This window comes from Marmota monax, unplaced genomic scaffold, assembly GCF_021218885.2.
Source record: "Marmota monax isolate L192 unplaced genomic scaffold, Marmota_monax_Labrador192_F-V1.1 WCK01_AAM20220418_F8-fsc00051, whole genome shotgun sequence".
Taxonomy (NCBI): Eukaryota; Metazoa; Chordata; class Mammalia; order Rodentia; family Sciuridae; genus Marmota; species Marmota monax.
In genome coordinates this window covers 3613345-3628535 of record NW_026695202.1, presented here as the reverse complement: position 1 = coordinate 3628535, position 15191 = coordinate 3613345, and the positions used below count along the sequence as shown (strand labels likewise).

Here is a 15191-nt window from a genome sequence, read left to right as displayed (position 1 = left end):
TCACAGGTGGAGCCAGGATTCAAACCTATCTGATTTCAACACCCCTGTCCATTTCCACTGGACCACACTGCTGCAGTTTGAGTAAATATTTGTGTCAAGGTCCTGTCAGTTTGCCCACATTTTCTATTAGCATCAACAGTACCATAACCAGAACTAGTTTTGTTTTTTAAATAAGAAAATCATCTTGTTGTGTCTGGGTTACTCCCCAGACGTTTTCTTTATGTGTAGTGATATTTCACAGGTACATTTTTAAACATTTCTAGATTTTTTGTGATGGTTTAATACCATTACATCATTTATTATTGCCATTAGCCATTGAATATTTAGGTTCTCTCCTTCCATTGTTTGCTGCTGTTATCAAGGTGAACATTTTCTTACATAACAGCTTTTCTCTTGAATACCATTTTAGGATTGACTTTAGGAAATCCAACCTTTTGTCTTCATGAGAATCTCTACATGGCAAACTAGGTAGTAGAGGGCTGGATTATTTAGCATGCTGGTGAAAGCATGGCATCAAAGGGCAATTAAAATCCTGACTGCACAGTGTCTTTTAGACACTCTCTAAAGCAGCAGAAGCCCAGTGGTTACGTACCTTCCTAAGTTCACACTCCTGGCATTGGGTATGTGAAGAGCGGTACCAGGTAAGGCCAAAAAATAGGTTTGAGCTTGACAGTAAAAGATATGTCCTGCTCAGAAGTGACAGGCAGTGGAGCAAAACTGAATGTTTTAAGAAAAGGGGTGACAATCAGAACCAGGTTTAGAAAGACCGTTCTGCAGCATTACGTAGGATAAACTGGGCAGGAGGTGGTAAGGAAAGTGAGACCCAGCTGGTGGTAGTACTGGCATCAAGCAAAACATGGACCCTTCACAGCAGTGACAGGAATGATAAAGAGGCGACAAGTCTGAGGAAGACTTGGGTGCTTTAAGGCAGGCCTTAGTGGATTCCAGCAGCAGTGTAGTGTGCTCACGAGGTGCAGCTCTAGGGAAAGCGCCATGTGGAAGTGAGTGAGTAAAGATCTAGGAGGTGCAGGTGAGCCCTTCAGCCTTCTGTTCCTAAAGCCACGACATCAGTGGCCGAAGAAGAGAGGTGCCTGCACAGCCTGATGTCCCTGAGTGAGCCAGTCAGCTGCTGGACCTTCTCTACTTCATTTGGTGACCTGAGAAACCACATGACCTCCACAGCCCCTCCAGCTCTAAGGTGCCATCTTCCTAGAGTGCTGATGGGTAATTCAGTGTCAGTATTAGAAGGTGTGATTTTTTTTCTGGAAAGAAACTTGCAGCTCATTTTAATTATTCAGTAACTGATTTTTCTCCTAGAATAAGTAAGTCACATTCTTAGACTCTACAGAAGGGACACAGAAGAGTCCCTTGGGGGAAAGTGGACGACTTGGGGAGTCATGGAGGGCTGGGAGGGCAAAGATAGAGAGGCAGAACAAGGCAGTCCTTGGGAATGGTGGCTTAGACCAGGACCATGGCAGAGATGAAAAGGACATGAATTTGGATTTATTTTGTAGGTAAGCCAGCCAGTTGACTTAACCCAAACATTAAAGGGGTGACAAATGTGGCTACCAGATGGCTCCAGAGCTGTGAGGGGAGGGAGCCTCTCTTAGAATAGCTCATTAAGAATAAAGAAATGTTTTGATGACAACAGAGGAAAGCAGCAAAGAAAATGTTTTCTTGGGAATAAACTGCCGTTTACTTCTAAACAAATCTGCATGAAATTCCCTCACTCTGCAGTTATTACATACCTGCTTCAACAAATATTGTGTGCCCAGGCCTGAACTAGGTAAACTTACAGAATACTTGGAAAAGACAGACAAAAGGCAAACCTACACTGTTAAAATGGGGGAAAGAACTGTGATATTAATGACCAAGGTGCTGTCATGGACAGTGTAGAGATGGCCTGTGCAGGGCCTGTCTGTGGAGGTGTTCAAATTGACAAATACAAGATGAGAAGTCACTGTTCTTGCAGCCAGCCAGAGGTGATGCATTCCTGACAACAGGTGTGATGAAGCAGGAAAAAGCTTAGCAAATCTGAGAAATGGTTAGGCAAAGGAGATCATGGAGCAAGATGAGGCTGACCAGAAGAAAGCCACACTCAGGATCTTGGGAACTCATGGAGGGAGGAGGGCAGACAAAGATGGTGAGGCAGAACCAGGCAGTCCTTGGGAGTGGTGGCTAGACCAGGACCATGGCAGACATGAAAAGGACATGGATTTGATTTATTTTGTAGGTAAGTCATTTGGGACATGTGATGGATGAGATATGGAGTAGAAGGAAAAGGACAGGCAAAGGACAACCTTTGTGTCTAGTGGCAGCAGACACAAAGAGGAGTTCTGTTTGGGTCAAGTTAGGTTGAAGAGGCTTTCAAGTCTTCCCAGTCAAGCATTTGACCAAGGATTCTGGCTAGAATGCAAGTCTGAGCAGGTATGAGCCAAAGCATGAGACGGTAGTGGAAGAGATTGTGTGAGGCGAGCAGGTAGAGGGAGGAGTGGAGGCTCTGAGAGAATCCTGAAGAACTCCAACATCTGGAGAAAACCCATAAATGTGGCACAGCAGAACCTGGATGAGAATGGCTTCAGAGAGGAGAAGCCATGTCCATTAGAGGTCAATTAGGATGAGACTACAAAGTGTCCATCAGAACTGGAGATCCCAGGTGAAACTTGACGTGTTACTCTGTTCAGAGTCCTCAGTGGCTTCCTGTACTGGAGAGTCAAGTTCTGATCCAGCCCCAAAAAACGTTAGCATTAAGGTCTTCAGTAACCTGGTCCCACCCTCACTTGATTGGGCTACCGCCCACTTGACCCTCTGGGGAGCCAAAATCTTGGACTTTCTCCCTTTAAACTTCTACTCACACCACTCTCTTAGGCTTACTACTTATTAAATCATAGGTCCTTCATAACAACAGGATCAAAGAGCAGCTGTGATTCTACCACTGAGATTACTGAGGCAGCAAGGGGAGCTCCACCACTCGTAACCTAACTCACAGGTTGTCTAGGAGCCTCAATTTCTTTTTCTGTTACCAATGGAGTTTAAAAGGTCTCCAAGGTTCTCTTGCAGTGGCCATCTCCAAGCCTATGTAGTCCAACACATTCCATTCAGTCATTGACCATCTGTCAAATGATTCTTGTAGTTTCACACAGACATTTCTGTTCATTTGATGTTTTTATAACAAAAAGTTGTTATAAAAACATCAAATGAACAGAAAGATAATTGAGGGCTTTGTATGATCCTGACAATTAAATAAAAATATTGATATTCTGTGCCCCTCAAAGGAGTTTACACTCTAGCTAAGGAGAAAAGATTTTTCAATGGTGAAATTAAATTGTTGTATTCTGACACTAGAAGAAATATGTTGGTACGTGATTAATTACTATGCAAATGACACGCTGTTTTTATAGGGTCCCCTCAGAAGCAGTGGTGGGGTTTGTGGCAGCGGGGCGGGAATATCACAGTGTTAAGCTCAGGGGTACCAGACTGGCTCTGTGACTTTGAAGACTCAGGAGCTAAAGACTTACAGGCTGGTGTGTGGGGGAGAGCTGGCTAATTGGTTGTTCCCTGAACACTTGGTAGGACACATGCAGTGAGGGCAGGCCTTGGGACAAAAATAGGGGGAGCACAGGGTTTTCAACATCAGGCACCCCACATCCCCAGCTGGAGGCAGCTGCAAGGTGCAGCACGTGGAGGTGTGGCTCTAGAGGAAGTCATCACAGGAAGGGGAGAGGGTTCCAGGTAATCAGAACCAGACTGATCAAATGCCAAGACACTGGTTCTTGTAGCTAACACTTTTTGAGTTCCTACTAACAGTCCCTACTTTTAAATAATAATATGACTTTGCTACAGCCCACCCTCAAAAACCTGTCCAAAGGAAGAGATACGTGATATAACAGGTTGTAGGGGACACAGCTCAGAATGTTGTGGGGCGATCTGAAGGTTTTTAGCCAGATGTGATTGGAGTGAGGGACTGAAATCTCCCTTGTATTTTTATTTTTAAAAGTCATTTGATTCCCTGTCCCCCATTTTATACTTCAGCCAGAACTTGAAAAATTCAGAAACAGAAAATGACAAGATTGTTCCCAAAGCAACAGTCAGTATTCCTGAAGCAGAAGAACTGATCGCACCTGGGACGCCTATTCAGTTTGATATTGTACTTCCTGCCACAGAATTCCTCGATCAGAACAGAGGGAGCAGGTATGGGCTAAGGGAAGATATCTCTGGGAGAAAGTAGATTTGATATCTTGTGTTCCTTCCACCATCACCACCAAAGGTCACTGCTCATTCTGACTTAGAATTCAGTGTATTCAGTGTCCTTTCAGCAGCAGCTGTCATGATTGTTGACCTTGGCTATTCCCCTAGGCGGATCAACCCTTTTGGTGAAACTGAAGATGAGTCATTTCCGGAAGCAGAAGGTAAGTGGCAAGTTTGGTGTGCTTACTCTTTCCCCTGCAGAAAATGATCAGGGTCATTGAAACAAGATGTGAAATGTCCTAAGAGAACTCTGATTTCGAATATGAACTGAAATTATGCGCCACCCCATACTGTCTTTGGGGCTCCTCCAGAGAAATACGTTGTGCCTAAAGTCTGGTGCTACTTGTATCTGGCTGTCTTTGTACACTGTGTGTCAACAATCCAAGGAAAAAAATCTTTCAATGGTGGAATGAGATGGACATTATTACCCTAGGTACATGTATGACTGCACATGTGGTACGACACTACATCATTACACCTAGAGAAATGAAAAGTTGTGCTGCAACTGTCTACAATGAATCAAAATGCATATAAACCTAATTAAATAAATAATTTAAAAAATCTTTCAAATTTGTCTATACAAAAAAAGAAATTAGGAGCCAGGAATGGTTGCACACACCTGTAATCCCAGTGGCTTGGGAGGCTGAGGCAGGAGAAGCATGAGTTCAAAGCCAGTCTTAGCAAATTAGCAAAGACCTAAGCAACTTAGTGAGAACCTGTCTCTAAATAAAATATAAAGAGGAGCTGGGGATGTGACTCAGTGATTAAGTACCCCTGGTACCCCCACAAAAGTTACTATTAGAGTAACCATTTATAGTTTCCTATTAATTTTTAAACCCTTAAGTTATTTTTAGGGACAGAGGAAAAAAAAGAGGCCCTTCAGTTTAAAATAATGGGTGCATGAATTATTGTTCCTACAGAAAAAGTGAACTTTAAAAAAACATTCATTATCTTTCAGTTGTGGTTGCCATTATCCAGTTTTGTCAGATTATATGCCAATATCTAGAAGCTAATGTTGGAAATTCTTTAGGATTAATAAGTTATTTTGGTTTATAATCATTGTCTCAGTTATAAATATGATGTATGAGCTGAGTGAGACCCAACATCAGGTCTCTCTTACCACAAATAAAGCTGCCTCTATAAGAAGCCCAAATAATTAATGAGTTTTCTAGGATCTAGTGGAAATGCTCTTGAGATTTAGTTCTAGAAGGACATTCACCTGGCACTTCCATCTCATAAATGGAGAAAAAGAAGAGCTTTTCTAGTCTGTTTAAAGTAGTTTCAAACTGACAGATGTAGAGAAAAGATTCAGAGCTTTTAGCAATACCAGGCTTTGAAAAGTCTTATTGAGAAAGTTGAGTAGAAAGTTCATCATAGAAAGCAAGCCTGAGGTCTTTGGCCTGTTCAGACAGGGGTATCTGGCATTGGTAAGCAGATTAACAGCAGGCAAAATAAATGTGTTTCTGAGCAGAATATGCTCTCTTGCAGATTCTCTTTTGCAACAGATGTTTATAGTTCGTTTTTTGGGGTCAATGGCAGTTAAAACAGACAGCACTACTGAAGTGATCTATGAAGCAATGAGACAAGTGTTAGCAGCTCGGGCTATTCATAACATCTTCCGTATGACAGAGTCTCATCTGATGGTCACCAGTCAAACTCTGAGGTACATTTGGTTTCATTTTCAGACTCTCATGGCTGCATTTGATTCCTCTGTTAGGACACATCAACCATCTGAAACGTTAGTGCTGGAGTATGTTCAATTGAATTAGATGAAGATGCTACTCTTGTTTCACCCCTTTCCTTTTTACATTTCCATTTTATAAGATATAATATAAAAGGTGCTCCTTTAAGGACAAGAATTCAGCGATGACTGGAATTCCCTTATCTGAAATGCTTGGGACCAGAACTGTGTTGGAATTTTTTCAGATTTGGAATATTTGAGGTGTTGGGGGATGGAACCCAAGTCTAAATATGAAATTCTTTTGTTTCATATACACAAAGGTAATGTTATATTTTTAATAATATAATATTATTTTTAATAATATAATATTTTTAATAATTTTGTTCATGAAATAAAATTTCATGGTGTGGAATTTTCCACTTGAGGCATCATGTCAGCACATTTCAGATTTTGGGCATTCTGGATTTTGAATGTTCAGATTAGGTATGCTCAGCGTGTACTATGTTTCTAAACATGCTGTTATGCTATTCTCCATGTCATATCTCAGCTTGAAAATCAGACTCATTTGAGAGTACTGTTTATAAAAATTAACAATGAAAAAAAAACATGAATCTGCCTAAACTAGACCACTTAACTAGTTGGAATTGAGTTAGTTTTTCAGTGTTCATACCAAATTTTTATCATCCCTCCCCCAAAAGAGAATGTAAAACATCTAATAATTTTTAGATTTGGTACATGTCTGACAGTATTTTAGATTAATTTCATTTGTTTCTTTTCATGTTTCTTACTGTGGCTGTTGGGAAGACTTAAATGATGTGTAAGACTTCATACTGTACTTCTATGAGACAGCACTCTGTCAGAGCCAAAAATGTCAATAACATTTGTTACTGGTTAGAGATTTTGATTGGAGATAGTAAACTGGGAATAATAATTCATTCCGAGAATTTCACAATGTCAAGTCTCCTTACTATGGCCAGTTATCAAGCCTTGGCCTACTTGTCTTGGTCTTGGTTTGAATAAGTCTCGTGCGGGCCTTTGGGAACAAAATATAAGCTTTTATCATGTGATCTGTTACAAAGTACAGCAGCCCTATATCTTCCCTTGACTCAGACAAAAAATTAAGTCAACTTCATCTATCTGATCACTCAACTAAAAGTATCCTAAATACCTTTCTCTCCAAATTCCTAATCTAGTTAATCACTGAGACTGATCAACTCTACTTAAATACTTTTCCTTTCTTTCCCACTCCATTCCTCCGACTTCAGCTTAATTCCTATCATCAATCAATACTGCTCATTTGTATTTACTTCTAGTCTGTCTTGTTGAATAGAATTTGCAATGGTTTACAGAAATAGGCTGAGGCAAAATAATTGAAAGTTTCAGGCCAGCCTGAGCCTCTCAGTAAGATCCCGTTCTGAGAGCTGGAGATGTACCTCAGCGTGAAAAGACCCGAGTTCAATCCCCACTACTGAAAAAAGAGAAATACTATAAGAATAATTGTGTCAAGTATACAAGAAAACAAAAATTTTTTTAAAAAGTGAGAAAGTTAAATAAACTTAAATTGATACATTGAAAAACCACCCTCTGGCATTTTAAACAACTAAACGTGGACCTTTGTGGATTTTCCAATAAGCAAACAACCAAATCTCTGGCTAAGGAAGTCAGTTCCTAAGCCAACCTGGTGGAGATTGAGTCCTGCTTTTTCTTCTATTAGGTGCAGGGTCTCTGTTCCAGTGCCTAAGTCTTTGAGTTGATTTTTGTGCAGGGTGAGAGATAGAGGTCTAATTTCATTTTCCTACATATGTTTCCAGTTTTCCCAACACCGTTTGGTGAACAGGTTATCTTTTCTCCAATATATGTTTTTGGTGCCTTTGTTTAGTATGAGATAATTGTATTTATACGGGTTGGTCTCTGTGTCTTCTATTATGTACCATTGGTCTACATGTCTGTTTTGGTGCCAATACCGTGCAGTTTTTGTTAGTATTGCTCTGTAGTATAGTTAAAGGTCTGGTATTTTGATGCCTTCTGCTTCACTCTTCTTGCTAAGGATTGCTTTAACTGTTCTGGGTCTCTTATTTTTCCAATAAATTTCATGATTGCTTTTTATGTTTCTATGAAGAATGTCATTGGGATTTTAATAGGAATTGCATTAAATCTGTATAACAGTTTTGGTAGAATGGCCATTTTGACAATATTAATTCTGCCTACCCAAGAACATAGGAGATCTCAATCACAAGATCGAATTTCCATTACATACACAGAGCTCTACAAATCTGTTTTTCAGATATACCTGGAGTTGTTACACAGAGATTGATTCACTCTAACCAAACTTAAGAGACCTAAAGGTGGAATGGATGCCAGTGTTTTAACATACAGTGGTATACATTACTGTTACAAAGTCTGGAATGCTTCTTACCAGCTGGACAGCCCATCTGCCTGTGATTTCTATGGGAGGCCAGACTATAAGAGGGTTTTATATCTGGCTATGGCATTTCTTAGCTGCACAACTTCAGGCAAACTTCCTTAACCTCTGTATCTCAATTCCTTTAACTGTAAAATGAAAACTGTATCCACACCTCATAGTGTTGAAATAAGAAATAATTGAGTTAATATATTTAAAGCATTTACAACTGACTGGGACATGGAAAATGCTCAATGTTAGCTTCAAGAAAGGTAACTAAAACTTTGGCAAAAATGAGGATTTAGTTTCTGCTGTTCATTAAATCTGCCCTTTTCATTTATTTTAAACATTTTCAAATATTTCTGATGAACCTTACCCTGAGGATTAGATTATTATGAATAAAATCTTGTTTTTTTAAAAGCTTTTCTCAAGATATGTCCTGGATCTTTTATAGATCCAGGACATATCTTGACTACTCTACACATATCTTGCCTACTCTAGACATTTCAAATATATGGAAATTATAACCATTGTTTTAAAAACAGAGTTTTTGCTTTCACCTAAAAAAAACTATACCAATTCCGTAATAATTTATACACCATGTTAATCAAACTAACACAATATAAGTATATAGGGGAAATTTACCTCTTTATATTTAAGACAACATTAAATTCTCTAATGCAGGTCCAAGATACATCAACCTTATTATTAAATGAAGCTTAAAATGTTGAAAGAATACAGTCTGAAATGCCTTCTTGAAATTAAACATAACCCCTCTTACATCCATCCTGAAAAGTATAGTTTTGTCAAAACCCCTTCATTCTCTTTTCACACCTACCCCCCCCACCACCTTTTTTTAAGTTAAATTTAGAATAAATCGATCCAGCACTTCAGGGGAACTAAAGTAGCCAATGAATGTTCAGAAGGAAGCTTGTTCAGAATATGATCCATTCTATTATACACTAGAACTCTCAAAAATTATGCTGCTGCTTTTTTGGGGGGTAAGCACCAAAACATTGAAAATCAGTTCTTCTACTTGCTTATAATCTTCCACTATAGACAGCCTGAGTATTACCTACAGAGGTTCAAAAAAGGCAGAAACCACAGCACATGGTCTCATGAAACTGTTTTGCCCTGCCCTCAGCCAGACCTTATTTTTCATCTCTGAGGTTTTTGATGACTTCATTCTGAACTTTTACCTACTTTATAACCCCTCTCTCACCAGTTCTTATAAGTTTTTTCAACATTTGTGATATTATAAATCTCTTAAAATTGCAGGTTGATAGATCCTCAGACTCAGGTGTCAAGGGCCAACGTAAGTACCTCATCCATGTTAATGTTAGTGATTCAATGCCTTTTACCTCACCTTCTACTTTAAACACACCTAGGCACTTAATAATTTGTTAAATTAAATGACTGTCACTACTAGTACACTCTTTTTCATGACTTTTCCATAGAGAATAACCTTATTTTTAAAATCCCAGTTGTTGTGATTACACATCTAACCTTTTCCCATCCCTCCAGTTTGAACTTACCAGTGTCACACAGTTTGCTGCTCATCAAGAAAATAAAAGACTGGTTGGCTTTGTCACCCGAATTCCAGAGTCCACAGGAGAAGAGTCTCTCAGCACGTACATTTTTGAAAGCAACTCAGAAGGCGAAAAGGTCTTGTTTTTTTTTTGTTTGTTTGTTTTTTAATATTAAGATTCTGTAAAATCTCAATCCAGACAAGTCCATTTTTAATGATTTTCTTTCTGCACTAGCCCCCTGTATCTAGTTGGTTATTCCTGTGCCTCCATCCAGGAGTTCAGACAGTGATAGTTCCTAGGAAGGCCCTACTAAATTAAGAAAACTGACTTGATTAAAGTTTTCCCATGGAACAAATTATATGTCAGCTAAAATAGGGTGAATGGGGAAGAACTATATTAGCAAGATAGTTTATTATTGTAAGGATATCATGAAATGTTAAAAGCAGTTCCCCCCAAATTTGTTCCTTAAAAGAAATAATAAAGCGGAAAGTTACAGTAGAGAATAGTCTCAGAGAGCAAATCAAGGAAGATACCAGGAAAACACATCTAAGCTGTTCTTTTGTTTAGTATGAAAAATACTGACTACATCTGGTACTTAGAATTATCAAAGTTAATCTTCCTTTTTATTAAGTATCTGTTTACTATTATGTATCTGAACATGTATTAGCTAAATATACTTACTTCAGAGAAAAAAAAATCCTATCAGGAATTTTAAATGCTGGAATAACTTAACTTTCCTGTAATGTTTTTTGTATGGTATAAATCAGCAATAGGAGGTTAGGACATTTGTATGCTGGGACAAATCTCCAACAGCCAATCCTGTCTTTCCATGTGGACATAAACAGTGCCCTCACTATACTTCCATATCACATTTTTTCCTAAAATTTTTATCCTTTTCTACCTTTACCAAACACTACTTTTCTTGTCTTTTGCAGATATGTTATGCTATTAATTTGGGAAAAGAAATTATTGAGGTTCAAAAGGTAAGGTGGATTTTAGTGCTGGTTTAACAACTATTCTATAGACATTTGTACATTTTTCTCAAGAGAGAAAAGTGATACTCATTAGTCAGTGAAACCAAATTTGGGATTTTCTTTAAGCATTCTAACCACCAGACATCTTTAATCATCTGTTTCCATGTTCACTGGTAGCATATCTATACTTTTTAATTAATAAGTATCATTGCTGCAGCTCCTGCTTTATTAATTTTCTTGCTTGCATATTAGTTGGTTAGGTTTCCCATGAGGTGGGTACCCACCATGCTTTACGGCCTAGCTCCTTAGAGGACGATCATAGGCCTAGCAGCATTGATAGTTATCACCTGGGAACTTATTAGAAATGAACACTGTCTCTCACATTAAGCAGCTTACAGTCTCATCCAACAAATTTTTGAGAACCTATTTTATATAAAAAATCCTGGAATTATAGTAGTGAAAGGAAAATATGGTCCTTCATCCAGGGGTATCTTTAAGTCCAGCAGTGTCTAGAAGAATTGTATTACATAATAGAAATGTTCTAGATCTGCATTATTTAATATGCATACTGAATGTGGCCAGTGAGGAACTGGATTTTTAGACTTAAAATATTTTACTTTAAAGAGTAAAATGAAGATACCTTTTTAGTGTATTCAGTGCTTGAGGAGGGTGGAAGACCTATAAACTTGAAATAATGTCACACACTACAAAGTTAGTATTTAATGGTATAGGTGAGAAGTTGGCACACTTTTTCTATAAAAGGTCTTTATCTTTTAGGCTTATTATCTTCACAGCCTCTTTTCTCTGCTATTGTAACAAAAGCAGCCATAAGCAGTATGTAAATGCACAGCTGTGCTCTCATAAAACTTAGTAACTACATAAATAGTGAGCTAAATAAATGGCCATGGTTTGTCAACTCCTGATGTAGACTAAAGACAGAAAAGAATGGGGTTTAAAGACAAAGACAAGAGATTTTATGAGGGAAGTTCCTGTATGGACTCTCTTTTGGGAAGCTAATTATGGGTACATAAGTGTTATGTACCATATTATGACCAAGAGGAAAATTAGCCTGGACTCTAGAATAAGTAATGCCTTTGAGTTTTTTTTCAGCAAAGTGAGGAGACCCAGCTGAAAGCCCACATTGACAAGAGTCAGGAGGAATGAGGTTAGGTAACAGAGCACATTGAAAGCCAAACTGAAGGGGTTTAAGTGCATCTTAAGCATTTTCTTTTTTCCTTCTTTTAAACTCTCCTAACTTCAGGATCCAGAAGCACTGGCTCAATTAATGCTGTCTATACCACTAACCAATGATGGAAAATATGTACTGTTAAATGATCAATCAGATGACAATGATGGAAATCCAAGTGAAAATAGAAGCGCAGAATCTGAAGCGTGACTCACTGGGGCCTGTGGGGGAAGCACGCACAGGAAGGAAAGCTACCTCCTTAAGGGTTTTCAACTTCTCTGATGTATAGGCACACTGACCTGGCTTCAGAATGCTGACAATCGTTTGTGGAATGTGCCCCTTGATGCCTTGATACTGAGACTTGGGAGGGAAACAGTTAAGAAAAGGGTGACAGCCTTCCTACCCATCTACAAATGTTATTTTAGGTGCCTTGTGGTAAGTCTTTTTTCCTTAGATTGCATTGCAGTGTCCACAATGAAAGCTATGAAAAATGCATTGTTCACTTTATTTGAATGTCATCTCTTGAGTTTCTAGTGTCTATTTTAAAGGTGGAAAAAAAGTAGCTTTACAAGTTGATAAATACTAAGTATTTCCTATTAATATAATCTATTTTTATATTTTACTTAAAGCTTATCAAGTGCCTGTCATCCTGAAGGTTGTATATTTATAATTCAGCTTATCTCATAATTGGACCTAGCAGCATTACTGTGTGCAGTGAGGTGACAAGCACTGCTTTGAAGCCCAAGCACCAGTAGAGATGCAGGTCTAGTTTTGGCAACTATGTTAGACATCATGCAATAGAAGGACTAGTAGATGAATACTACAAAGAAAGTTTTATAACACAACCTCACTGAACCAGCATTCAGAAGTTTAAGGTCCTCTTAGATATGACCTTTTAATGGCTATTCAGGATGCAGCTCTATCAGTTCCTGTTTCTTCTGAGCCAGACCCTCCTCAAGGAAGGGGTCAATTAATTTTTAAAACTCACTTGAAGCACAGCTGGTCGTGGGGCTTGGTCTTAAGTTCCTATTTCTACCCCAATATTTCTGGTTCCTAGACTCCCAGATCCCTCTTAGCTATGAAATAAATATAAGATCATGAATTGGTACAGTGTGTTTAATTGTAACCAAGTTCAACAGACTATCATTTTTGTAATTAACCAGCAATAAATATTACCATTCTGTTTCTTTCTTTTGCTTGCTGTTATTTTGTAGAATATTTCCTGGAAGGAAACTAGAGTCAGTTCTCTGGATATAACAATTTAACAAAAACAAAAAACCACACACCACTAAGGTTTAATGAAATCACTGTAGAGGGGACAGCTCATCAAAAAGTAACTATTCAACATGAGTATTTTTTTTTAAATGGGGAATTAATAAAACAACCTTTGCAACCCAAAACTAAGTTAACTTCATAGGGTCTATTAGAAGAATCATCCTGTAATGTGTACACCATCAGAGACATGGATAGCTGATCTAAGCCAATATGAGACCATTAAGTGACTTCTAGATTCATTCTAACTGTAGTAGATCAGTAAATTCTCAGCTGCAAAAGCCACAGTCCTCCCCCACCCCCAATAGACTTTTTCAATGGAGGGAGGTATGAAGTAGAGAATCTCAAGTCTTGAACAGTTAGTTACTAGGTTGGAAACTAAAGCATTGTTAATACTGTGGCTTAAATAAGATATAGACCATGCAGAAAATAAGGAAAAGATAAAAAGTCTGAAATTCAGCACCTTAAAAAAAACTTCATCACAAAATACAAGGGCTGGGGAAGAAATTCAGTGACAGCACTTTCCTAGCTTGTGTGAGGCTCTGGATTTAATTGATACCCATCATCATTAAAAAAAAAAAAAAAAAAGAATGAAAATATTAACTAAGCAAAGATACAAGACCAAATATTCAGAATATATAAAATACTCCCAAGTATTTTAAAAACATGCAAAGTCATGAAAGCATTTCATAGATTAAAAACTACAAAGGACTCAAACAGAATTGTGCTCATTCTCTCATAATAGAAAGTGCAAATTAAAACCACAGACTGCAAATATTTAGCTGTTGGAAGGGAAAGGAGCAATGGGGAGTCTAACCCACCGCTGAAATGAGAGAACAGTGTGACAGTCTATAGTAAATTTGAAAGTGTGCCTGTCCCACCACTTACCAGTTTCAACACATGCTCTAGGACATGTACAACAGTGATTACAGCAAGAATGTTCAATAGTATCCCAGTGTCATCAATGGTACAGTAGGTTAAACATCTACAATCACTAACAATATTAGAGAAGTAAAAATAAGATATAGCTATGCACCAACATGCATTTCAAAAATCATACTAGAGTCATAAAAACATACAATGTAAGATGCTATTTATGGTAAGGATAAACATGCAAAACACTACATAATTTAGGAAAATACAGAAAGGTGATAAAACTAAACAAAAGCAACAGACCTATTTCCACCAAACCCTGAACAGTAGTTGGGGGAATGCTGGGAGGGAGCCTCTGAGGAAGTGGGAACAAATGTTCAACCAACACCGTCACTTCCCAAGTAGTATTCTTTAAATAGGACATACATATTTTTAAATAAAAATTTTAATTTAGAAACCAGGTGATCTGCCCTTTTTCTCAACTTACTGAATTGTGTATTAATGCATATAGAAGCCCTGTGGAAAATTAATCAGTGCCAAATGAATGGTGGAAGTATAGGAAATGGAACCTTTTTAGAAAACCAGCTATCCTCACCAGTTTCGATTTCCATGTGGATTTCTCCATCACATACCCATAAGTCTGCCCTCTTATGACTGCTTTTAGAGAAGAGCAAGGCCTTCTTCACATTTACAACTAGCCTAGTCACTGAGCTAAGAACCTAGACTCGCCACAGTCAAATACAGACTGCTTTTCAAACTCCACCTAAAAGAGTGATAATAGCAGCTAACATTTATATACCAAATGCATTTCTACCTAAGAGTACAAATCAATATGCCATATAAAAGGTAAAATATAAAGTGTTTTATATAAATTAATCCTCAAAATCCCACGAACTCCTTATCCCATCTTGTGCCTATATAACCTCACAGGCAGCAAATCAAGATTCACATCAGTCTGTCCTTGGAGTGTATGCTTCTAACCACTATGGGTTATGTATATGACCTCAGAGATAAGCAATTACCAAAT

General features: G+C 38.1%; 1 protein-coding gene across 6 annotated transcripts in view; it reads left to right on the top strand.

Annotated features, from left to right (window-relative positions):
- Appl2 (adaptor protein, phosphotyrosine interacting with PH domain and leucine zipper 2) overlaps positions 1-15191 on the top strand; it is a 66291-nt gene that overhangs the window by 35430 nt on the left and 15670 nt on the right. For 4 of the 6 annotated variants that reach the window (XM_046429542.2, XM_058574280.1, XM_058574279.1 and 1 more), the window contains 7 exons: positions 4033-4191; positions 4357-4409; positions 5737-5911; positions 9609-9645; positions 9855-9995; positions 10795-10842; positions 12095-13206. In XM_046429542.2, coding sequence (XP_046285498.1) covers positions 4033-4191; positions 4357-4409; positions 5737-5911; positions 9609-9645; positions 9855-9995; positions 10795-10842; positions 12095-12229 — 748 coding nt within the window. In that variant the 3' untranslated portion in view covers positions 12230-13206. Of the gene's footprint in view, positions 1-4032; positions 4192-4356; positions 4410-5736; positions 5912-9608; positions 9646-9854; positions 9996-10794; positions 10843-12094; positions 13207-15191 lie in introns of those variants that run through there. The other 2 variants (XR_006848577.2, XM_046429543.2) reach the window with 2 other exon arrangements.